This window comes from Rhodnius prolixus, unplaced genomic scaffold, assembly GCF_049639745.1.
Source record: "Rhodnius prolixus isolate KJV_2025 unplaced genomic scaffold, Rpr scaffold_4, whole genome shotgun sequence".
NCBI lineage: Eukaryota > Metazoa > Arthropoda > Insecta > Hemiptera > Reduviidae > Rhodnius > Rhodnius prolixus.
The window spans coordinates 6,334,074-6,360,384 of NW_027411614.1; the positions used below are offsets into that span (position 1 = coordinate 6,334,074).

General features: G+C 33.3%; 1 protein-coding gene across 22 annotated transcripts in view; it reads right to left on the minus strand.

Annotated features, from left to right (window-relative positions):
• LOC141456423 (uncharacterized) overlaps positions 1-26,311 on the minus strand; it is a 617,068-nt gene that overhangs the window by 121,749 nt on the left and 469,008 nt on the right. For 19 of the 22 annotated variants that reach the window (XM_074132390.1, XM_074132399.1, XM_074132404.1 and 16 more), the window contains 7 exons: positions 12,116-12,382; positions 9,743-9,869; positions 9,228-9,564; positions 7,731-8,787; positions 6,041-6,203; positions 5,623-5,896; positions 424-720 (listed from right to left, as the gene is read on the minus strand). In XM_074132390.1, the coding sequence (XP_073988491.1) occupies positions 424-720; positions 5,623-5,896; positions 6,041-6,203; positions 7,731-8,787; positions 9,228-9,564; positions 9,743-9,869; positions 12,116-12,382 (2,522 nt within the window). The remainder of the gene's footprint in view (positions 1-423; positions 721-5,622; positions 5,897-6,040; positions 6,204-7,730; positions 8,788-9,227; positions 9,565-9,742; positions 9,870-12,115; positions 12,383-26,311) is intronic. The other 3 variants (XM_074132410.1, XM_074132409.1, XM_074132412.1) reach the window with 1 other exon arrangement.

Genomic DNA, 26,311 nt, shown 5'->3' on the forward strand with positions numbered 1-26,311 from the left:
GTCTTCAAAAAATTGAACTTAATTAAGTAAAATGTTATCCGGATGAACCAGTGATCAAGTGAACTGGAAGAAGAAAAATTATTTAGGAAATTCTCTAAGAAGTATTTGTTTAAATTCTTTGTTACACAATTTCACCCAACAAAGTATTGATAGAAATCTTGAAGAGAAGAGACTTTTATAAAGAAGTTGGAACATATGAAGAGTAACTAAGGTTGCTAAAAGGTAATTTATAATTAGACAGAGAATATGGATACCGAAGCAAGGGAAGCATGATAACTTTATCTCGTTTTGAACTGTCCTTTTATAAACAAAATTCAAATAAATATTAGCAAAATTCATAAAAACCAACATGGCAACAAAAAAAAGAATTAAAAAAAAAAGGGTAACTTATATTAAAAAACTAAATAGTAATTTTTGGTTTACCTCTCCTGATGAGCAGACTGGTAACACGCCGTAGCGCCTCCCTCGGAGATCTGTGGAAGAACTTTGGAGTTAGGTTAGGCGGCAGAGTCTGTGGCTTCCTGGCCGGATCCCAAGGTCCGCCGGCGCCCAGAGGCTGACTGGGGCTGAGACCACTGCCACTGGTGCTATGATTCAACCTGTCCAGATGTTCCACTGAGGCTGGTCTGGGTTGTCTATGCCTTGGATACCAACCCCTGCCTGGGCCACCAGCTAGACGAAGAAGTTCAGCTCCTGACATCGCTTCAGTCAGACTCATACCTAGTGTTCAGTGAATATTGGATAAACACCAATTTTGTTGGTGATACAGGCTTGTATGCTGTATGAGAGGGGACATCAAATAATATCGTAGAAAGTTAATATATGATTATTTTTAGTAAACATGCTCCAAATATAAAAATTAATATTTTCGGAATCTGATTGAATAAGATTCTTTTAAGCTGGTTAAGCTATATGGAGAAGTCTGAAGGTAACAACTTCCTCAAACCATTGATCGACAAAGCAGGAGTGCAGAATATAAAGGGAGATCTGTTCCACGATGGCTAGACGAATTGTAGAAAGTGACCTCCTAGTTGAAATAAGAAGGAGTTGGTTGGCACAGAATAGATAAGTGCAGAAAGGATTGGAGAGGTGGCATAAGCCCATTATGGACTGTACAGCCACTGTATTCATGATAAAGAAACGTTCATAAAGAAACGTTTGCTGGTTTTTAGAATCGAGCAAGTAAAAGTTTTGTGGTGTAGGAAAAAGGGACCAAAAATCATTGCAAGATGGAAAATGATAATTTTTAAATTCTAACTGTAGTTATTTTATTTCAGCAGATATCGTTCCGAGACTAGCTAAATCAGTTTATGATCATGAAGTCAGAAATATTTTCAAGAGAAAGCTAAGACTTGAGCGTCTTGTTGTTTATGAAAACACTTTACATTGTTCACCATAATATGTACAACTCTAAACGAACTTCACTTATTCGAGTAAAGAGGGCTCAATACGTTGTTATTAAATCTGTATCAAAATAGATTATGAAACCGTTTATTGGAGTAACTTTCTACGAGATACTTCATTCACCCTTTTATCAATTAAAAAAAATATTGTAATAATTAAAATTTAAAAAGTAATTCAGCGTTACCTTATTGTTACTTACAAAATTACTTATCTATAGGTGGTTGAATCCCGGATAATATCGTTGATTCAATCTTAGCCTATTTGTTTTCTTTAAATCAGTCAGGTTTTAGATTTTCATTTACCTTCAGATTCTTGGAAAAGTAAAAAAAGGAAAGTCAAGTAATGCCTATTTTTTCAGGCGGGCTCAAGTCTATCCACCGATTTAGGTGTCCTGAACGGAAGGAGTAGCCAAAATACTTTGCTATAAAGTTCTAATATTAAACATTAAATAAACTCAGCTAGAGTGGGAATCGAACCAAACACCACAATGCTTCTTGTCTTTAAGGTCTTCGCCTCAAACCGCTCGGCCCAGAATCATGGTTCAAAAAAATCGCAGAGAAATTAATTTTATACGCTAAATTTTCTATAAGAATCATTCTCTGAATATACTATATGAAAATCAGATAAGAATGAATGAAAATAAGTGTGCTGTCACGGATAACATCAATGAATCAAAAATATATATTAACAAAAATTCAACTCTATCCATGGTGCTGAATTACTTTTTCAACTTTGCAAGTCATATATTATAAATTTTAGATTATCATGGCATATTTACAAAAAAAATCATGACCATAATTTGGACTCTCAGAAAATTTTGAGATGTTAAAACAAAATTACCTAGAACTTTGTCCAAATTGTTTTTTGTTGGCAGCTAATCTTGCAATTAATGTCACTGACAGGGTTGAAGTGTATTTGAATTATGAATAACATAGAACTTGATGAAGAGTATTTCAGAGGTGTGCTGTTGTAGGATTTAAGCAGACAGAAAGAAGGTCAAGTGCTTCTCAGCACTGCTGCTGAAGGCGATCATCTCTTGAGACAATATTTCAAGAGTTTACTGGAATTTAAGATGAGGTCGAGGTTTTTTCAATTGGAACTATTTTAGCAATAATATCTGAAAAGATAATGCGTTTATAAAAAAGGTAAGAGGCTGAAATAAATTGAAAGATGAGGCTTAAGCTCTGTAAATGAAGCTAAGCACACATTATTAATCAATAATTTAGGTAGAAAAATTAACAAGAGAATAAAAGTGGTACTTTAGTACCAGTGATAAGAAAAAATGCTGAAAGAGGTAAATATTTTTTTTTATCTCAAAACTTTCTGAGATACTGTTACAGATATTTACTGATATATTTCTTTACAATAATCATAATAATAATAAAATTAAAAAAAAAAACTCATTTTGTATTAAGGATATTAAAGATCCAATATAAGTTATATGAAATCAGCGGAGATGAAGATAAACTTGGAAATATTTTACAGTTCCAGGCTCTTGATTATAGTAATAAAAAAAAAAAAACTTATTTAAATGTATTTCAATTTTTAAAAAAATATTAAAAACTTTACTGTAGAAATACCTGTGATTTCTAAACTGAGAGGATAAAATGAGATGAGGTAAGAATACTATTTTGCTTTTCTATAAATCTGTAGGTAATTTCACAAATATATTCTAAAAAGGACAGACAATCCAAAGTGATATTTGAAAAATCAAGGCTATTCTTTCTAGGAAGATTGTTGCAAAATATAACTGCGCCTGGTCAAAACGATTAGGCACTTTTGAATTTTTGGTCCATTATTTATAAGAGTGAATAAGCTAATAGTAAATTTTAGTTTCAATAAAACAATGGTTTAAATCATAAACCTGTCTTTGGTAGTTTCGAATCTGCACTATATCAAAGAATTTTTACTAAGGAATAAAGATCTGTAGAGGCACCTAGAGACACGAGGTTGACAAGAAATTGGGAGGTTCAATTGAAAGGAAACGGTATGGACTACATAGATAACATTTAAGTTGATCACCTGCATTACATAAATAAAAATATTTATTTTTATTCCAGAAAATGATATGTAAACTATAATTTCCAACAACATTGACCAAACATAGCAATACTACAGAATGTCTTGAATCAAAAAAAATTAAATAAAGACTTAAGCAATAAATACTGATGAATATTCCTCGGAGTAAACTCATGTTTTGCTGAAAGAATAATGTAAGCACATAAAAAATCTTATTATACCAGATATATCTGATAAATAACTTTCTTTAAAATATAAAATTATTGAATAACTTCGAAAATATTTTTATAAACAATAAATCAATACTTGTGCCACAAACTAACAAAGATTTTTTTTCGATTATAATATTCTTAATATGTTTCAAAGCTATATTTTAAGCTACATTGTTTTACTTATTTAATAAGTTTTTCCTTAGTACGGGGTACTTAAGTACTTAGCTTCCAAATTTAACTTCTATAAGTTATGAAATAGTGTTGCAGATATGAATCAAGTTGGAGTATATATTTTTCTTTCAAGTTTTGCTTATTTATTTTGTCAACTTGATTAATACTTTAAAATTTTAACTGTATACCGAAAAAACCCGATAAGTTTAGATCTGATCTTCAACAGATCAGATTTCGAAAAGATATCTTAGATTTTTTTTAAATATATTATTTTGGTACTAATAAGCACCTTTCAATCAGCCTCAATGAGAATTGTTTCATCAGAGAATCTTTTGTGCTTCAATCATGAGATTGGACATTTCAATAGAACTGTTTAATTAAAAAAAAAAATTTCTAATTATACATAGCGTGCATTATAATTAAAAATAGGTTAAACAAAAGCTAAGACAATGTTAGTCCTAAGTGTATAAAATAGTGTAAAAGCAATGTGCTTTTCTTATAAGCATTATTGAAGCTTGTTGTTAGAAGCTTAAATAAATTTGAAAGTTTAGAAGAACAAATGTTCTTAAAGAATGCTCCTTAAGACATATTCGAAATAAAAGTTATAAAAACAAGGAAGTGGTAGTTTAAAATAGGGAAAAAATGTGAAGATTTTTAATGGTAAGAGAAATTATTGTTTCAATTTAGCAAATAATTATTTGTGAGAGAATATTTTAGAAATGTTTGGCCAAGATACCAGAAATTATAGTTTATAATCCTTTCACTGAAAAACAATCTGGAACATTATCTCCTATTTTTTTGTTTTGCACTCAAAAGAGGCGGACGTCTAAATGTAAGATACTATTTTTGAAAGGTGGAAAATACTATTTTTGAACCAACTCAGACACCTCTGAATGGCTAGTTTTGGAGTTGGCGAGGAAAGTGCCTAATATTAGCCACAAAGGCACATTTCAAATTGTGCTTCATTAATCTTTTGGCAGCCAACTTCACTTACCAATCAAAGTTTCCACTAACCTTCCCCCGTGGCTTCACAAAACTTAGAGAAAACTTTGGCACCGACATTTTTATACTTCAGAGTAGCAGAACCTTGAATAAAAGGTGGAGGTATGACATTTAAGTTACTGCTGTCAATCTTTCTTCCTTTAATAGGAGACTCCAGTATTAATCTCTCTTCGGTGAGTGAATATTGAGCAGGGAAAAGACTGTATTGGATGGTAGGACGCAACTTTTGCGTGGTGATTGATGGAAAAGATCCCTATATGAAGTGAAGTAAGTATTTTTGCTGATGTAGTGCAAATGTAAGAGGTGTGAGGATGGGATTTCAGTTGAGCCAGGCGCAGTTAATCTTTAAAACTAATTTCACTAAAACATAGGTGCTCTAAATTTTGATTTCTGTTCATATTATTAAAATTGATCTAGATCAATTTTCAAAAATCATAATGATTTTTTACTTTTATTATTAGAAGATAATTTCGAGGTAATGCCAATGTTTAACTAACATATGAGTGAAATTACCGGCAATAGCATCTCTGATCTTAAAGTATAATGATTTCCCTAATAATTTTGTTCCTCCTTTTACCAAAACCTAATCACAAAACATTTTCAGAATACAATTTTCTTTGATCAATCCAGATTAACATGTTGATTTAGAAGTCAAAGGAAATTCGAAAGTACTAACATATTGGAAGGGAACTGTCTCCTTTAAAGATTTACCCTTTGCAAGGTTTTTAAAATTTAAATTGACTAAATTGCATATTACATCGTGAACAGCTTAACAGAGTTAGTTTGTTTTAAGAAACAAATAACTTGTACTCACCTTGACTACGGTATGAAGCTGATGAAGGCATCTGTCTGGGTGTTGTCCTGGAGGAGACAGGCACATCTGGAGCACGACGATGTGGTGTACGTGGTATATCACAACCTCTGGCAAAGATTGGAGTCTCTGGTAGCGAACAAGATACTTGCATATGCCCTTCCTCTCTGGTACCAGAACCACTTCCACTACCGACTGCTGTGGTTCTCTTTTGTAAAGTTCTACGACGTGAAGGTCCTTGCAGTTCTGTAGGTAGTGTTCTTCTTTCTCCTGCCGCCTTAATTAACAAAAGTAAAAAATTAATAATAAAATAGTTTATTTAGTCAAATCAAGAAATCTTTTGACATCAAATAACATATATAGGAAATCAATGCAATTTTATTGAAATGCAATATTAATAAAAGAAAACCATTAAACTTACTTCTCTTCTTGAAGATGAATGCTGTGTACGATGATTTCTAGTGAAACCTGCATCCATTGATCTTGTCTTCAAAGAAGAAGTTCCATCACGGTGATGATGATCTGGATTTGCTTTATTCAAAAACTTGGTTCCCAATGGATCACTTGCTGGAGGTTCTAAGCATCTGTAATAAACAAAAAGAAAGAAAACAATTATTTAAATATAGTTGCATTTTATAATTAATCTTTACAATACTATATAATTAAATTTTTACGTTTGGTCGGCATAATTTTTAACATTGTTTTGCTCATTATCTACTTTTTATTTTACTATTATTTTTTTTGAAAGAAAGAAGAGTTAATACCTAATCACAAAATATACATGACTATATCTTTAATCAAAAAAGTTTGTAGTGATACTATTAAATAATAATTCTGAATAACAATCAAAAGCGGCGAAGATGGAGACCTAAAATTATTTGACTATAATCAGGTTTATCGGATGAGTGATTAATTTTTAAAAAGCATTTATGAAGTTGATACGTGATTGTTAGTGATTGGAGACATTTTAAGACGGGTTGAACTGAAGAAAGAGAACTCTGATATTGAGAAGTTCTTCATGGTCTAAACGATTTCTGCAAGAATTCTGTTCGAGTTGTTGATTATATAATTTGTATGTGATACAAAATTCATCTAGGATTTAAGGAAAGTCACAAGTTCTTTAAACTGTTATTCCAGGAGCAAATGAACATCAGAAATTTAGTAAGGTTGTTCTTGTAGAGTGTACAACTATCGGCTAGAAATTCCAATCCATTGGATTAGAGACTAAATTTAGAGCTACTGTGACTGCCACCTTAGTCAACGTTTACTAGCCATCTCCAAATCGTAGAAGGATAAGGCAATAAAAACTGATAGTCTAGGGATTACCTACCACACAACCTATGTAGTTGCCTAGATATCACCTGACTATCTCTTAATGATGGAGGTATAAATAGATTTATCACAAAATGAAGCAATCATTCTGGTAACATAATCACATGTTTCCATATGTGCATTGCGGACATTACTGTATAGTTGAAGAGGTAAATAATGGTCTAATACAATGCAACTATTATTATTATTATCATCATCTCATCTCTTTTTTAAAAAAACTCATCCTTCTGCTCTTTTAACGGGTTTCACTACTCACTTTAGTATCTGTAATTTAGAATCCAATATATTTTACCAAAATAGCCAAAGATTAATTTGTATAGGATGCAATTTATTACATTCTAGAGAAGTTTCCAAAAATATGGGTCGTCTACTTTGTTCTTAAATTTCAAGTGGTTCACAAATACTTTTTTTTTTATCTTACAGCAGAAATTGCTTTTATAACTTGTTATTGCACATAAATTAAAATGTTTGTCTCACGAAAAACATACTCCCCGGCAGGTTCAAAACTACTGTCAAAGGTTTTTTTTTAATTGTAATAAGCAGTAAATGTCTTTTGTTCGTAAGAGAGAGTTTAGAGCGACTGTCGAAGAGTTTTAAGAATAGTTTATGGTGGCGGTCGGTTTCCAGATTTTTTAGTCCAGTGTAAAGGCTCCAGGTATTTTTTATAGTGTAAAAGTACATGGGAATGGATTATATACTAATAGTATTTTTAAATTCAGAAAATATAAAATTCTACGAGCATTCTCTTTTCTTGATTACTGCGTCAAGTAATAAAGTACCTGTAAAATGGCTCCCTTTTATCACTAGATTTTCCTCTGGGTGTCTGCACAGGACTTGGACGAAGAACATCCGCATACTCATCATCCTCTTCAACTGGTGACGGAGGAAGTGGACCAAATTCATGCTGTAATACCTCAACTTTCACTTTAAACTCCTTTGGTGGTTTCTCTTCTTGACTTTTCTCATCAGACTGGACAATTGTCTGAGAATTGTCCTCTAAGACTGGTATTACCTGAACTTGACTGATTTCAGCCGCAGTCAACCAAGGATCGTTTAGTATTTCTTCCGTGGCTGTATTTTCCAGTACAGCGTGCTCATTATTGTTCATACTTTCTGTATCATACTCTTTTTTCAGTTCTATCATGAGTGCTTCATTTGACGATGTATCTGTAGTACCATTAACCAAAACAATAGACTTTTCCTTTTTTCTATCAGTGTCAGAGGAATCTGTTTGATCTGTAAGATCAGTGGTAACACCATTGTCAGTTACATGGCCGGAAGTAACCAAATCTGCCATAACTTGAATACCAATATCATGTTTAGTCGGATGATCCGGGGATTCTATTTCTTCATCAGCTTCATTAGGAACAGCTAAATTTTTAAACCTATGCTGTTCTTCTCGCTGCCTTCTCGCTTCATCAGCCGATGTGATAGTTGGTAAAGAGACTACTCTAATCATGGCCAAAGGTGGATTTGGAGGAGGAAAATCCGGTGGTGCCTCATCCAAACCTTCTATCAGCCCTTCTCTTAAAAGTGATTTAATGTTATCAAATGTTGAACTGCCTCTTTTCAGTTCTCCGTTGTGCCGATCATTGTTTTTATCCGGTGGTAATGGTACTGGTTTTCTTTCTCGTTTCCGTCCTTTTCTAATCACGTATGTACCTCCAGAAGATATGTCGGTACCGGATAGTTCAGCGAGAGCTTCGTCATGTTTGCTAGCCGTTGAAGAATCCAAATGGGACGAATCTGACAAAGGAGAGATAGAACCATCTTCAGTACCTGTAGGCGGATCTGGCCATTCATCTTGATCTCTCAGACGTGACATTGATCCTGAACCTATAACATAAATTCAATGATCTCAATTATTGGAAGTTCTAAAACTAGAAAGATAATGAAACTTATGTTTTTTCATTAAAAATATTTAACTGTCAGGAGAGCTCAAGTGATACGGAAAGTAACTATGATAACTAACTATGATAAGCAGAGAGATAACTTGGTAAGAAATTCCTGAAGTTGAAGTAATTTTACGTTAAGATGATTTTTCTGCCTCGAAGCACATACAGTCTACTTTTAGACTACTTTTAGAATAGGTAAACCTATGTGAAACTAAGAAAAAACTTATGTGGAACTTTCAAGTCTTAAAGGAGGCTGATGCTTCCTTTGCGCCGATGAAAAAGGCTCTACAGAAGACTCTTCTGTTCGCCCAGCAATGATCACCAGCAAAATAAAGCACTCTTTCAGTAGGTAATATATAAAACTTTAGTAAGGTTTCTTACTAGAACGATCGGTAGAACGACGCCTTCTTCGTCCAATCACTTTAGTACTGCCAGGCGTGTATAATGCTTCATCATCATCTATTGGTACTTCCCAAGCGATACTACCTCTTTTAGAGGCAGGCACCGGTGGAGGCGGCGGTGGCGGTACTTCTTCTAAAGAATCATCGGAAAAGTTTGGATCTGTTAGTTCGGCCACAGAAGTCAATTCTTGATCTTGTCTTCGAACCTCTCTGTGTCGTTCAGCCGCGCTGGCTACTGTTCTTGGCGGAAGTCTATCATTCACAGGGGCCAACGCACCATTCTGCCAACCATATGGACGTTGGTGGCGAGTTTTTGGCTGGGAAAGTAAAAACCAAAATTAATAGATTATAGAAAATTATAAAAAATAAAATTAAAGTCAGAGTTAATTGTTTAAAGAAACCAATTCAATTTAACCAATCTAAAAATTATAGTTTAATATTTAATATTCATTTCAGATTACTCTAAAAATATTTCAAAAAAGAAATAAAGCTTACAATGGTTGTCTGAGTAGCTATAGTTGTATTCACACCATCGTTTCTCTGTTCATGGCCCAAAGTCATACTTGTATGCAACCTTCCTCTTCTAATGTTACTCCTTTTACTTGAATTACTTGGCGACACCCTTGACAAAAGAGACAGAAAGAGAAATAATAATAAATATTAAAAAATGATCATAAATAATGTTTAAATTAATCCTCATTCCGGCTTCTTTAATTTAATACCCAGAATAGCTGAGCTGATCTAGACACAATCGACAAGCACATGATCTTGGCAAGCGATGATCTTAAGTATTTTTTTTTATTAGCTTAAGTTTACTAAATATTCTTTCTCTAAAAAGGCTATGGTGAACGGTATCGTTTAAGTATTTTTATAAAAACTTCCAAAGTGGTATAAGTTGTATGAATCCATACTTTTAAAAAATATCTATGTGGAAGCTGCTTTAAGGTTGAGATTAATATTGCAGCATGTTATTCCGTGGTGCCCATTTTCACTGATCATCTGAGATAAATGACATCCCTTAATTCAGCTGTGATATGAAGACAGTTAATATTTTTCAGAAAATTAATTTAATTCAAATGGAATGAAAAACTATTGCATTGAGCATACAAAAAAAAAAAATGAACCATATTAGTAAATGGATTAGAGGACATCTTTAATCCAATTGTGAGCGATAAATCCATTAGTTTGAGCCAAACAGAACGCCTGATGATAAGCATTCTCATTGTGAATGCTGGACCAGTAAATGACTGATCTGTAATTAATAAATGATGGCCACACCACATTCATAATGGGAGCAATTACAGCTATATTAAGGCAACTATTTTTATTATTGGTCCATAAAAATTAATTATCAATTCTGGTAGGGGTTCTTGTTCGAGTGATTAATAGTTTAATAAAAGGTAGCGTTAAATACTTTTAGTAAAGATGAAATTAATAATACATTTTTATTTTTTTGAAATCATAAAAAGAGTTGAGAAAAAAATCAATCAATTATTTTTAAAAAAAATGAAAAATCAATAAAGAAGTTGAAAAAATACAATTTTTTGTGTAAAAACTGATAGTAAAATTGTGTGGAGGAGAATAAAAACTGCAAGTACCATGACAACATTCAAGACTTTTTAACAAATTTCGCAGAGCTGCTTTGATTGAAAAACCATTTAAAAAAAATAAATGAAGCAGTAGAAAGAATAATTTTTAAATGAATAAAAACAGAGGCAGAAAATTTTTCAATTAAAGCAAAATAATCGTAATTCCTAAAGCTCTAAATGTTTAGTTCACCTGAGTTCCTACAGATAGCAGAGAACTATAGTCCTGGTACAGTTGGTCACTACAAATTATTCAAGTCTAATTATTCAGTATCCCCTAGAATTCCCCCCAAAATAAAACATCTTGTCAGGAACACTCACACGACTCTTTGTTATCGCATTAAGTAATTAAATTTTTTTGTAATTTAAAACTGTACTAAAAAGAATAATTGTCTTTAAAATCACAGATAATCGTAATAAAAACAATGATTCCGCTGAAAAAGGGATGATTAACTGGAAACTTATCGGAAAACTCCACCAATCCTTACTGTATCCCTTACCCACGGTTAAATTTAGAAAATAGATTTGTTACGCGTAAATATTAGGCAGCTAAAACTGAAAAATATTAAGAAATGGCACTATGAGTGTTCAGCTAAACCACGAGCTTAAAAGATTTAATTGAAGGATTGACTTTTGAAACAGCATCCCCCTCATACTAACAGAGCAACTGTTGAAGATCAATCGGGCATTATCAATTTCCGATTGATTGAATTTCCGCTTGGAGGATGCTGGCTTACTTTCCCAAAGTTCAGAATGTATGGTTGTTCGCCTAAGAAGACATTGCAACCCTAGAATCTATCCAAAGAGAGTCGTGATACCTCTGTATGTACTTTATCCCACATAACGAATACATTTCCCCTCGTTTTATAGAAAAATTCTCTACGAGTATGAAATTCTGTTTTATTATAAATCAATTCTAAATAAATCTCATTCAAATTTTTAGCCCAAGACTTATTTCTAGGGATTCACAAAATACTCTCTCTCTCTCTATACATATATATCTCAAATTCAAGGTGTACCAAAGACCAGTTCACTGGCGTCTTGCGTTCCTGGCGTTCAGGGTTTTCTCCTTGAATAGGGGGTCTTAGTTAGAGGAAATAGTTTTGAACCAGGAACACCAGCTTACTGGTCCATCGCGCTAATAACTGAGCAAATCCACATCCTCATTCAAGTCATACAAGTGTAGCTGCAATTTTGTCCTGGAGTGTATGTAAAAAAGAAGTTCGAGGACCTACTTAAGTATAAACTAGGATTATCACTAAATAACTTTAATTGAATGTACCTTGGCAACAATGTAGAGATAATTCTTTGTGCTTCCTCAGGAGGTGGTGGAAAATCTTGCTGTTGTTGTTGCTGCTGTTGCTGTTGTTGCTGTTGCTGTTGTTGCTGTTGTTGTTGCTGTTGGGCGGCCAGTTTCACTTGCCTTCTACCATTCATGCTCATGTACCCGTCGTCCTCCGAACCAAGGCCGACGTTTCCGTTTTCCAAATCGTCAAATTCCGACAACACTCGGTCCAGCAGTTCCAGAGACCGCTCAACCTCATCGCCCCTGTGATCATAAAAGAAGAAAATTGTTGAATGTGTGTTTTTGATTTTTATATAAATAACTGATGATGGTTATTTTCTTAAAGCATACATTTAGTTTTGTGGGGTAAGTGTTGTTTTTCAATTTAGATATTGGTACGAGTTGTATTCTCCATGAAAACAGAAAGCATTTAATCAGGATATAAGTAACAATGAGATGTAAAAGCCGAGATGATCCTCTGCCTATAACAATCGTAGAAGGATATAGTTTTAGAAAGATAAACCAAACGTCAATAAGAAGATAATGAGAATGTCCTAGATATACGTTTTTATTCTGCCGATCTAAGTGAATATAAAAACATTGTCAAAAGAGTAACAGCACTAGACAGAAGATAACTTATACCCTGCCGTTCACAAAACTCTTTTAGATATTACGACCCAGCGAATTCCTTACAAACCATTGGTCTCTTTGGATGGACGAATTTATACGAGGAGAAGACGTAGAATTGTGTAAAGGAGGGGAACTAGCAATTTCCTTCTGTTTATAAAACGACGGGCAGAAGGATGAGCCTTGTGAGTTAATCAGTTCTTCCAGCCTCCACCCGGCCGTAGGCGGAGAGTCTTGACAGGCAGGCCTTTCTACTCAATTCAAATCGTCCCTTAGTTTAACCAGAATAGCTACATAAAGTAGAAGTGAAGAGTAACGGAGAAGAAAGCGAGTAAGTTCTAGTAAAGGGGAAAATGAATTCGAGTACGTGAATCCGGGTTGTAACCCGCAGCTTCCCACTTCCATCCCAGGCCATATACCAACAACTCTCCTCGCTGGCTGATGACTCTATAGCCAAGGAGAATGAGAGTCCGTTTTGAAGGAAGAGAGAATACTTTTCTTCTAAACATAAATATGACGGTGATAACGTCCCTGGAAAACAGCCTCTTTATCTCCCTCTTACCGTCCTTCATCGTTCTTCTTTGCCCAAACTGCTTCTTGCGACCCTACTATTACCACAATAAACAAAGATACACACCAAACTTCCATATTCTTCCTTTATTAGAACCACCAAAATGAAAAGTTAGGCCTTCCAGTTCTCTAGCCATCCACACTGTTCTTCCAGTAGATCATAAAACTGTCTTCTACACTAAACAACTTTACTTCTGTTTACGTCCAAACCACATAAACATTTATATTTATATACAAGACATAAAAATTAAGAAGTTTTCATTTATTTACTTTATGAAACTATGCCTTAATAACCTTCTACCATAACTTTTAGTAATCACATTTAATAAAAGGACCAACCTCCGCATCGTAAAATCATAAGTTAGTAATAAAAATATTAAAGCCATAAAATGAACAATATAACAAAGTTTTAACCATTTTCCAAATGTCCAACTTATAAAAACAAAAATCTCGTTTCAAGAGAATACTCATTTTTCTATTGAAGGTAACTTTAACTTTTGACAATATCTGTACAAACTAAAGACATATTGAAATAATAGCAGACGCCAACCACCTAATACTGGTAGGAAAAGAATGATTGTGGAAGGCTGTTCTAGCGACTGGATGTCCTTTACCTGCCAATCTAAGCACTATACTTGCATCTGATTATGGCAACATTTACTCTGAACTCTTTGAATACTTAAAAAACAATAGGATAACTCTGCAATTAATCAAAATACAAAAGACTATCGTCAAATATAAAATTCTATTGTTTTCTATAGGGTTTATAGTCTAGACAACTAGAGACCTGTAAAGCTAATATGCATTTTGGTACTGGGTTCGATTCCCGGTCTTGGCCTTGGATTTTAGTAAATGGTTAAATGAGAAATAGTAAAGTACGTTTGCTAGTCGCCTCCGTCCACGACACCTAGTAAATGGTAGTTGGACGTTAAGCCCCGCCTGAAAAAATAGGCGATTACTATACTTTACTTTATTTTAGACTAGACAACTAAGAAATCAAAAACCAAAACTCAAAATAACTTAAACAATGGATGTAAAGAAGACAACAAAGTAAACATTTATAAGAATATATTCTTTAATTTTATACTTTATTGAGATTTTGGATCAATTAACACTCAAAAAGGTAATTTGTTCGAACACCCAACATTTAAATGGCTGATTTGCTAAGTAAGGCCAAAAACAAGATAAAAAAAAAGAACTAAAGACATATGGTAAATGTACTTTGTATTTTGTAAAATAAAAGGAATATTATTGATGAATTAGAGAAAACACAGCATACTAAAGTAGCGATATCAACTGAGCTTAGAATTCCAAATTTAATTTCATCCAAGATCTACAGTGTAGACCTATTTATTATCAGCCTCACAGCCTTATTTGCAATACCTCCGTAACATTTTTAAAGCAGAACGTTTTTGGCCCGCTTAGGCTTGCCGGCAATAACATGATAAAACTCGTTTTAAACTGTTCGGCGATTTTCTTTTAACAAACCAAGATTGCCCGCTTTGCGGGAAAACATTTCTGGCCATGACGTCTGAGTGGCGGCTTCTCTAAAAGGGCTGTTGTATAAGTATGTTGCCAAAATTGAGAAAAATTGTTGGACCAAAGTCTTAAATCTTGTCTAGTGTGATTTCTAGTCAGGCGAAAAACCTTTTGCTTTCCATTTTCGTCAATTCTTTTTAAGAAAACTAACGTTGTGGAGGGATTCTGTGAAGTCACGCTTTTCCCGTAAGTTATAAAATTTGTTGTTTGAAGATCGATAATAAATTTTCGAAAGTTTTGACTCAAGCCAAAAATAAAATTAAGTACAATTTTTTAAACTATTAATTACTTAAACAAAACTTAATAAAGACAAAAACTACTTTACTAATAACTAATACATTGAATTAAAGTCTAGATAAAGTTCTTATTTTTATCTTAATAGATCAAAGGAAGTCAAACAGAAATAAATTGTTCAATTGAGCGACAAATCCAAAGAGATAAGTTAAATGAAGCATTAAGTTATTTTCAATCTTCATCATCGTCTTGCCGTTATATAAAACTGAGGCCATTAAATTAGATAGAAGTAAAAGCAAAGAGAAAAGAAAGAGAAATTGGAGAGCGTTTGCGAGAATAGAATAAACACATCGGCAGTTAACTGCAGTAAACCAAACAGCAAACAATTTACTCGAGTAAGAGCGAATTAATTTTTTGAAAAATATTATTAGTCTAAAAGAGAAACTATTTCTCCAGCATTTCTAAGAAAAAAACCGTCATTCTTAATAGGATTCATTTTTCAACAGTATTTTAAAAGATATCTTACCTATCTAGTGAGTAAAGTGCATCTGGTAAAGTACTGCAGAGATCTACAGTACTCTGAGTACGCCAGGCGCTCTGGAAAAGAGATATCTGCAGACAGCTAGGAAGGGAGAAGGAAATGGACTGATAGAGGTGAATTGGTGGGACACAAAAATGGATTAATGTGTGATTGGGAAGAGACGAAGCTCTATGCCAATCAAAGACCCAACATGATTCCCAAGTGAGCGCGGATGATGAGCTTAAGTTTGTCAATGGGTTCACTAAACTCACCCAATGGTCTCTGCAGCAACTATGTGTATTAAGTGGATGTTGGAGTCTGTCAGTTCAAGTGGGCTAGACAGGACGACTCGCGAGTATGATCCAAGATCCCTGAAGAAGTGGCTAGAGCACTTCTACCCATGAGGAAGACAGGTTGAAGAAGGCTTTAATCGGTTATTTTTTGTCTTTAGCGAAGAGACTAAATAAAATATCGTAATAAGAGTATTCAGTTCTTTGAACTTTGATCAAACTTTTAAGAATAAGTATCTAAAAAACAGGACCAATATAAAAGCCTTTCATATCGCCAAAGGTAAATAATGATTGACCTTAAAAAAAAAAGAAAAAACTATAGGGCTAGATATTGTCGCTCCCTTCGAATCACCCTTAAGAATCACTGTTTCAGAATATTCCAACGATAACAGATGGTAGATAGAGAAAACCAATAGAACATAAACCTAGAATTTGAAATTAATGCTACAGTAGAATTATCAGAACAGTTGGTAGAAGCGGGTTACCTACAGGAATATCAAGTTATTGTTCCCAAAGGAGGGATTCAAGCCGACAATAATTCAGAATATATTGTACATAAGTTCCTGGCCACAAAAGTTTCACTGCCACAAATCTGCACCAGCCATTGATCACATTTAGCAGGGGGAGACGGTCAAGAAGTTTGCTCTCTCTACGATTAAACAAAGTTATAGCTTTTACGCAGTTTTTCAAAACAGAACGAGATGATTGCTGAAAAAGTGGTCAAGTTCAGAACCCTCCACATGTTACTTTCTTTCATTTCATGAAGCTTCAAGTTAAATTAAAGCTTTCAATTCATGACTAAGAAGAATGATTTCAAATAGTGAAAGTTGCTGCTCCAAAAGAACTGAATCAGCAAAATGAGTATCAAACAAATTTGCTACAAAAATTAATAAAATGCATATTCCATACCGAATACTCGCAAAACATTTATGAATTATATAAATACCTTTTCTTTATTGTAAATGTAGAAAAAGAAATTTAAAACTCCATTTTATCGAACTGAATTGCAATTAATTTTGACAGTCACATCGATTCATTGAATGTAAAAATATCTTTTTTTTAGCTATTACAATATTGGGTAGAGACTGTATTGACAGGAAGTCGATTATACGTGTGCTTTAAGGAAGGAAGATGGGCGACATTAAATTCTTGAGCTGGCTGACATCCTTCAGTAGTTTATTGCCTGTCCTTTTAGGTTCTTACATCACACCTTTCTTTCTCTAGAATTTATTTAAAAATTCCTACTCTCGTTCTACTTAATCAACCAATATCACAGTTTTCACACAAACATTTGTATAAAAGTATAGAAAATTAGTTATTCTTTAAAAGAAAACCAAAGAAAAAGATTACCATGTTAAGATGTATATTATTAACGTAATACCAGTTTAAATTTACAATTTCAATTAAATATTTTTATAAAGGAGAAGAGGGAATTCATTCAATAAATGATAATCTCATCCATCAAAGGGGGAAAGTAATGAAATGCAAATGTGAAGAGAAAGAAGATAAAAGAAAACAATCGGCTAAAAGAAGAAATACAGTAGGAGACGTAAAGCACTTGATTTTGTAGGGATGAGAATAGGGGATGGATATCAGTTTGCCAAGACTCTAATCTTGGAGAGAAGATTATACAGGAGACAGGGGATGGATGAAACGGGTAAAACAATTCCCGACGGAAATAGGTCAGCCAAAGAGAGAGAGTATTTGCTGCTAGTAACAATGGAAATGCATTAACGCTATTCCACAACATGCCGCCGCCGCAGAAGAATGGGAACGAGAAATGGAGATTACAAAATGGAAATAGGGCAGGATTTGGGAGCAAAGAGGGAGAGGGAGGGAGTTTATGAAAGGTTCGATATATAAATGGAAGAGAAAGAGGGAACATCCAGCAGCGCGACCAGAGACATACGCGTACATTGTTGGCTTGAAATTAATATAGGTTATCATAGGCAGGGGAGGGGGTGGAGGTGCTCACGGGCGTGAACAATACACCAGCCACCACACGTATATATCATCATTCACCATGTTCATTCACTGGAGTGGCAGGAAGATGTGTTCCCTAACATGGTATCATCATCCCCAGGGTGAGTTCAAACATAAACAGTTATCTTTTGTCTGTCACCGTTACGGAAAACCGCTAATTAGTGGAAAACTAGATCGTTTGTTTTAACTGTTACCACTTTCAAAGAGTTTCCACCATTTCCACTAACTCAATATTTTGTAGCTTTTTTGTATTGTTCAATATTTTATGTGCATTTAAAACTCAGGAGTAAAAAGATATTAAATAATTATTTGTTAAGACCTTTAAAGCCGAATTCATTCTCACTAAAGCATCCCTCTAGAATTTGGGAATAGAGAACGGAATTGTTGAAAATTTATGTTCATCGTAAATGTGAATATTATAGTGTCTATTGGGTCTTCTGGAAGAATTAAAACTGTCCGGTAGGACAGTTGTATAAGGGTTGATCGTCAAAAACTGCACGAAAAAGCGTAACGTTGAAAAACACCCAACTTTGACAATTTTTTTCTCTTTTTCTATAAAAGATAAAATTCCCAAATTTTCTTTAAATTATAGGGCAAACCCTCCTTTATCACTGTAATTTTTTTGTAACGACCCAGATTTAATAGGTTTCGAGAAAAAAGTTGCCGAAAATGAGCAAAAACGGCTTTTTCAAAAATGTTCTTGTTCTTGTTCTTGTTCTTCTTGTTCTTCTTGTTACGTTTTTTGTAAACAACGTAGCGCCTAAACGCGTGAACCGATTTTCATGAATGAGGTGTCGTTCGATTCGGAATTTTATGTAGATGTGCCTTTTGGGGGTCTCGATCCTATACATGGAATGGGAGAGGAGTTAGCCCCCTTTATGCAAGGCCCCCTCCAAAATTATTATTACTAATTACTCTGTAAATCTTGGCCCGATTTTGATAAAATTTGGTAGGATGATAGGGTTAGGGCTCCCCTACGTAACATTAAAGCGGCGATCAGCTCTTACACTTGTTAAGGGGAAGTATAGCAATCGTTTCAAATTATCGACACGTGAACCGACCGAAGTGTCATTCGAATCGAAATTTTGTACAGATTTGCACTTTAAAAGTCTCGACGCCGTGCCTCATAAGGAGGGGAGTTTGCCCCACCCAAATAAGGCCCTTTCTAAAACTATTATTACCAATATTTCTATAACGCTTAGTACGATTTTGATAAAATTCAGCTCGAATAAGTGGTTAAAGCTCCTCTACGTTGCTGATGCTCTTGCACCTACTAAGAGGAAGTACTGCAATCGTTTAAATTATCAATGAGTGAACCGATTTAAATCAATGAATTGTCGTTCGATTATAAAATCTTTGCCTCTTTGCCTTTTAGGGAGAAGTACTGCAATCGTAGTTTATTTTTCTTACTCCTCTTAAAAGGAAGTACTGAAATCGCAGTTTAATTTTGCTATTTACGTACAAATAAATACCTTCCTATGTTATTCAAAACGCTTTTTCAAAAACATTGTTATTGGGGATGGTTTGGGGGACCGCAACTATAATCATTCTTTAAAAAGATCTCTCCAGTGGTAGTTACGGTTCCGACTTAACACCTTATCAGGTTATAATTATAGAATTGCTTATTCCAAATTTTAAAAAAATCTGTAAAGCAGATATGTAACTTTGTAAAATAGACAAAAAGGAAAATCTATCCAAAAGGTACAAAAATCTCCTTAACAAAAACTTACAGTTTAAAATGTTAAGTATAAGGGTTGATTAAACGCCAAAAGGTACACAAATCAGCAAGTACCCAACATTTCATTAATACTTCATTAATATTTAAGTAATTCTACTGCATTAATTTTCATTAATAAGTTATTTTTTAGAATTTATTAGATGTCACAGACCCTTATGCTTGCCACTTCATTTATAATATTTTTTTGTTATAATTATGATAAATCACATATATGTACATGCATGTTAAAGTAGAAAAAGACAAAGTTAGAGTAGGCTACTGTCTTGAATTCCTCTTACCGAAATATTCGTGAGCACAAATAACATACAGTTATAACAAGTAGATTATTCAACAACAATTATGATTTTTCGATTGTAATTTAATTTAGTACCCCTAATTTTACTTATAGTAAAAAACTGGAATAATTAGCTGTCCTAAAAATATGCATATCTTATTTACTTTATATTACATATATACAACATTGTGGGATGAATACCTAGATTGAGAATGTAATTGAAGAAAACTATATTATTTGCGATAAAGCCAGATAATTATTACCTATTATTATAAACGTTTTGACTACTTCATAAAATAACAATTACTTTAATCGAAGAATGAACTTAAACCGACGATTTTTGAAAATCATTGATGTATGTTGGTGAAGTTTCTTTTAAAAAAAAGTTTTGAATTTTTTAGCCTCATAATTTTTTTTTATTTTTTGTAACGTTTTTCTTTTTAACCTGTAATTAATAGTTTCATTATTATAGATAACTAGATATTACAGTCAATCTACAGTGCTACTTGAACATATATTTTGTAGACGAAAATGGCCAGCATAAGGGTCTGTGACATCTAATAAATTCTAAAAAATAACTTATTAATGAAAATTAATGCAGTAGAATTACTTAAATATTAATGAAGTATTAATGAAATGTTGGGTACTTGCTGATTTGTGTACCTTTTGGCGTTTAATTAGAAGAAGAATTGATTTCGGCAGTCCTTAGAAGAGAAAATAGAATCGCAGAATCAGTTCTATTGATTATAATGGAATCAATTTGAGTTAACTAATGGCTAATAAAACTTCATATTTAGAAAAAAATTGCATTCAATACAAAAGTAAAGGAAAAATGAGAAGCAGAAAGTTAGAGGACATTTAACTTACTATTTGCAGCATCAAACAACAAAATCTGATAAGATGAAAGTATTTTAAATTTTTTAGCGATTGTTCATCTGAATAATGAATCTATTTCTTATAACTTGAAATCACAAAAGTAGATACTATTTCAATAATTTTACCAACCACAGACTGGCCTATAATGTTTTGCAGGCTGAACTTTACAGCCTGTTTAGGGACCAAGATTTTAATGGAATCCAAAAACCAAAGCGACCTCAAACTTATTGTGGCTATTATCAACGTCTGTCTTGTATTGTAAGCGCGTCTATAAAGCGTGTAATGTGTGTAAATCTGAATGATGATTGGTGATGAGCTCTAGAGAGTTTGCCTGTGGGTACGCTAGATCTAAATAGTTACGACTGGTGTGAAGGGTAGGAGGAGGAGTTACTATTGCGAGTTTTTGTTAGGCTGGCATACCCGAGGGAAACTAAGAACCCCGAAGAAGTGGCTGAGGCACCTAACTAAAATCCCAAGTGAGGACAATGTACGATTTTTAATCCCAATTAATATTTAGAGCCACTGAAAGCATTTATAAAACTTTAAATTTGATGTAAAATGAGTTAACCAGAGATAATATTTTATGGAATACTTATCTGAGTATTATTTCTTATAAAATGTCTCCGAATATAAAATTTAAAGCCCATCAATATAATCAATCAATCAATCATTTATTTGAAACATTTGCTCAGAAAAATTGGTTTAAGAGGGTTTTCTGAGAAACAGAGAACTCTAAATTAATTAAATAATCCTAATTTCCGGTACGCTAATGGCTACCTTCCATCTTCGCCGTGCTTGAATTTACTTTTCATAGTTCTTCTGCTAAGATCAGTACTTCAGTAGAAATTAACTACAAAATATGTCAATAAAATAGCGTAAGACATTAAAAATTTTAAATTAATTTATATAGAAAGAAAATTAGTTAAAAAATGTTCCAAACATTCAAATAAATTTGAGATTATACCTTAATTAATAAATTAATTTATGATTAAAGCAATAAACTACAAAAATGATTAACATATTAATTTAATAACAAAAAGCAAAGAAAGAGACGAGGCGCTGTAATTCAGTCAATATTAGGATCAAGGAGGGCCGGTGGCAGTAAATAAATCACTAGTAATTTAAAGTTAATTAATGGTAAAATTTACTACAAACACTTGAGTCGCTGGGTATTGCAATTAGTTTGGGTTTGGAAACAGTTGCCGCTAACCCATCTCGCAAGTTTGGAGCCCATCTGGGAGGAAGTGGTGGGTATTTTGAAGTGGCTTTGTGCCGAGAGAGAGAGAGAAGCAATAAAGCAGTTTTCACCACCATATCCACAAAACTAATGGCCTATCTACGCCAGAATGAGCATTTTCTCTCCTCTATGGTACTGGTGGGTTTAGCTGCCTCCTTCAACCGATATAGAGGAGGATAACTGACCATATGTGATGCTAAACTTGGTTTCCTATTGGCTGAAGATGAAAACAAAACCATATTAACGAGAGGAATGATAACTTTCACACTTAACATCACCGTAACAGAAAGTGTATTGCAAAATCATAACAGATTCATAACTTTAATTCTCTAGAAATAATGTAAGATTATTGGTGCAAAATGTAGACAACCGAGAGATTATAAAGCTTTAGGATAGTTAGGAGCTGCAAAAGAAAATGAGTCTATAAGACTCATTTAGACAAGTTTTTCTGAGGATATCTATGTCTGTCATGCTTGTCGAAAGAACGAACTAATTTGCTACAATCATCCCAAACTACGTTGTTTTTGGTTTTAATTCTTTGTTAAATATCAGCTGTTATTTTTGAAATTGGCATAAGTCCAATTTTTAAAAAAATGAGTTAATGGCAATTTCAGTAAGATATTCTTTCCATATTTATTATCATACATTCAATGGAGTACGATTTTTTTTTATAAAGTCAGCAAAAGAATTTTGACTATAAAATGTTATCCATTTCTAATAATTATAATTAAAACAACTTTCTTATTGCAATTATTTTTGATTATTGCTACTTCAGTTATTTTTTTATTTATATTTTTAAATATAATATTTTTAAATTAATTCAAATGCAAAACCTTAAATATCTCGATACATGGGAAAATGGCATTATACCACTTTCAAAAATAACAGCTCATTTATCTTTTACGTCCTTCCACAACTTGTGTTAGGAAGGCCCCTCACTTCCTGGCGATGAAACCACTCCCCCAGGTTTCCTAAAGAAGATCTTGGGAGAATAGGATAGCAGTTGACAGGGACACCTCATGCCAAAACCCTTAAAAAAAAAACTTAGTAGCCCCTTTAACAGATATCCTTAAATAAACTCCTTTAACTTAAATAAACTGTGTAGCAATATTAATCAATTTTAAATATTTTTCTTAGAGTTATTTTCCTATAATCAATAAAAAAAAATACATATATTTTATAAACTATAATAATGTAGCAAGCTTGGAATAGTTAATTAATAAACTGGTTACACAGAACGTCAATTCAAAGGCGGCATAGATTATTGCAAAGCCACGTTTATTTGGAGTCAGGTAGAATGAATGAACAAGATAGCTACCTAGCACCTAGAACTGGCTTGAAGGACAATAGTACAAGCGATGTCTGCAATGCAGATGATACACACTAAGTGACACTGCACACACAAAATATACCAATCATCATCCTCCTGCAATACAGATGGGCTAGACGTACAAGTGCAATCCAACTCTATGCCACTTATCCCTACAATGCAGCTATCTACTTTTTCCAGCATCCAGGCAGGCAACTGTGAGTATGTCAGCGTCGAGACAGGCTCAACCCGCCCAAGAGCTGTAAATGAACATTCTATATATTCAGAATATGGACAATGCACTTTTGCAAAACTGCAGTCAGAACAAACTGTAAAGCTGGATGCAGTCACAAACAGTGTTATCCACTTGAAAGCTTCATATCAGGTTTAATTGTCAACTATGTCTATTGCACTCCTCCCTTTCCGATATATACAGAGCATAACAACAAATACAGGTCAATACCATAATATTAACACACAATATGCGCATATTAAATTAATTAATAATTAGATTATATTGAAAGAAGGGCCGCACTGCTAGATAATGTTTCAATTTTTGTTCGTCGTAGCAAGCATGATCATTATTTTCCAGCCTGTTTTCGGACAAGAGTAGCGCAAGACGGTAAAATCAGTGAAGTACTCTGGATTTCCATACCGAAAGCTCAAAGGCAATGTTCTTGTTGCCTTTGAGGACTTGTTTAATGCAGCATAATAATTGGACTCTTCAAGGGACTCCGTTCTCTATATTCACATGATGGTTCAGTATCATTTTACAACGATATATGAGTATATACTTCTTTTGAGAAAAAAGATGTAACAAAAATATTGAAACATTATTTTAAAAAATTCTTAAAAATATTTTACTATGATATAGGCAAGAGAATAGTTCGGTGGGAATACGCTAGATTGCCATGTCAGTATTATTTATCATTTGAAGTCTATAAACTTCAAAATAACACTTCTTTTATTAGTAAAATAGCTCGCGTGACACATTTTGAGGGATTTTTCTTCAATTTTTTTTGAAGATTACAGGGTTATCCTTTAAGTCAATATGACCTAACAGTGGGTCTAACAGTGACGCTACAGTTCCTCCAAAAATTTTTAGCAAAGACATTCAATGCATCCTATTAGATAAGCAATAAAACGATTGTATAGATTTTTATTTCTTATTGCTGATTAATTATAAATTTAATAAGATTTTTCAAGTTTGCAGATTTGCAATTAATATTATAATAATTTGGGCAAGTGCAAGTTAACATAAGTAAGAGTTTCATATCTGTATCTATTTTTTTTATATTAAATCTTATTGTTTTAGGTAATTTATGATCGATTATTTTATTGTGCTAATTAAAAAGTATTACACTGCACAATTAGAAGTTCAGAGCATGTTCTAGGTAATTTACTGTTCAACAAAATTTCAGTAGTCTGACTTGTGTTGCCATAGCATTCAAGTTAGTTGCTACTTCTCTAACTAGCCGCTAGGTAGCAGGCGTATTCAGTTTTTTGCATTACTATTTAATTTGATGAACATCATTTACTTCTTTTATTTTTTATTTGTTCATTTATTTTGCAACTTTAACCTATTTTTTTATTTTAATATTATTAATGATTTACCAGTATTTTTAAGTTTAATAAAATGTTTATTTTACTATTATTTCTCATTCTTATAAGTTGAATCCTATACTGCTTAACATTCTAACACAATTTAAAATATTCTTGAGAAATAAGTGTTTAGTTTTTGTACTAAATAAAGATCATAAGTTTGTGTCTAGAATTTTCATTTATTAGCTTTAGAAAATTAAGATTTAATTTATTTCTCCTTGCCAATGAAATGATGAATTTAATTTAGCGAAAAATCTTTCAATATTTTATTAAAGCTGGCCATCAATTTTCTTTGAAATAAGAAAGTGATTAATTGATACAAACTAATAGTTTCAACGTATATTACACTGCCTCTAAACTAAATCTCTTCATTTCTACTTTTTCGCGGTGTTACACCTAATTTTATTACAAAGGGAGCTTTCGACTTGGAAACTTGGCTATTCTAACATTTACAAACTAATAAATTGCCGCTAGTTTAAACGTATTAACATCAATCAATTTTCATATGTGTGCAATTCTACTGTAACTACAGTTTTAGACGTAACGGTACTCTACAGCAGTTTCATGTTATTTCCTTCGATTGATTGCCACTAATAAGAAAGCAATGAAGACACCAAGCTATAAAGAGAAATAAGTTATGTACTAAAGTCCAGATTGTAGTAGTAGTCACATAGTTGAGTAATAGGTTGAAGTATTCATCCAAGTAGAAGCAGAGGATAGAATTTGTGAGATAGCTCGCTTGGAAACAGCAAGTAATCAGTTTAACCTAGAAAGGCGTCCGACCGGAAAATCACTACGCAAGATGTACTGGGAACGGGAGGAACAGCCGGTGGGAAATGTCGACCTGACAGCTGTGATCATACTGACAGATGTAATAATAATAATAGTAATAATAATACAACAACAAAAATTCCTGTAATATTACTTCATACAGGGAGAATGGATTTTAGATAACGATGTTTTCCGTCATTACTCTTCCTTGAAAGACACTAAGTGGTGTTTTCCAATGGAGTCCTCATTACAGTAATATCTGACAGATTGATGTCCACAGAAATAGTAGCTAGCATCATTCCTAGCTGATGATGTTGAGATGAAGATTTATACGACAATTGGGAATGAATAAAATTTTAGCCAAATTTCCAGGTCTTTTTCACACTTTCCTCGAATAATTTAAAGTTTTGTGAAGGCGCAGGAAGGAAGGAATTAACTTAGTTTGTAGCTTGATGGACTTAGGCTCAAAAAGTCAAGCATGCTACCATTAAATTTTCCCTTTCTGGGGGGGGGGGCACCACAGACCGAAGATGGACTGAATTGTCTGAAACGAGAGAACACAGATCAAAGGCCGTTCATACGGGGAATTAATATAATAGTAAATTAAGAAAGATTTCCAAGGA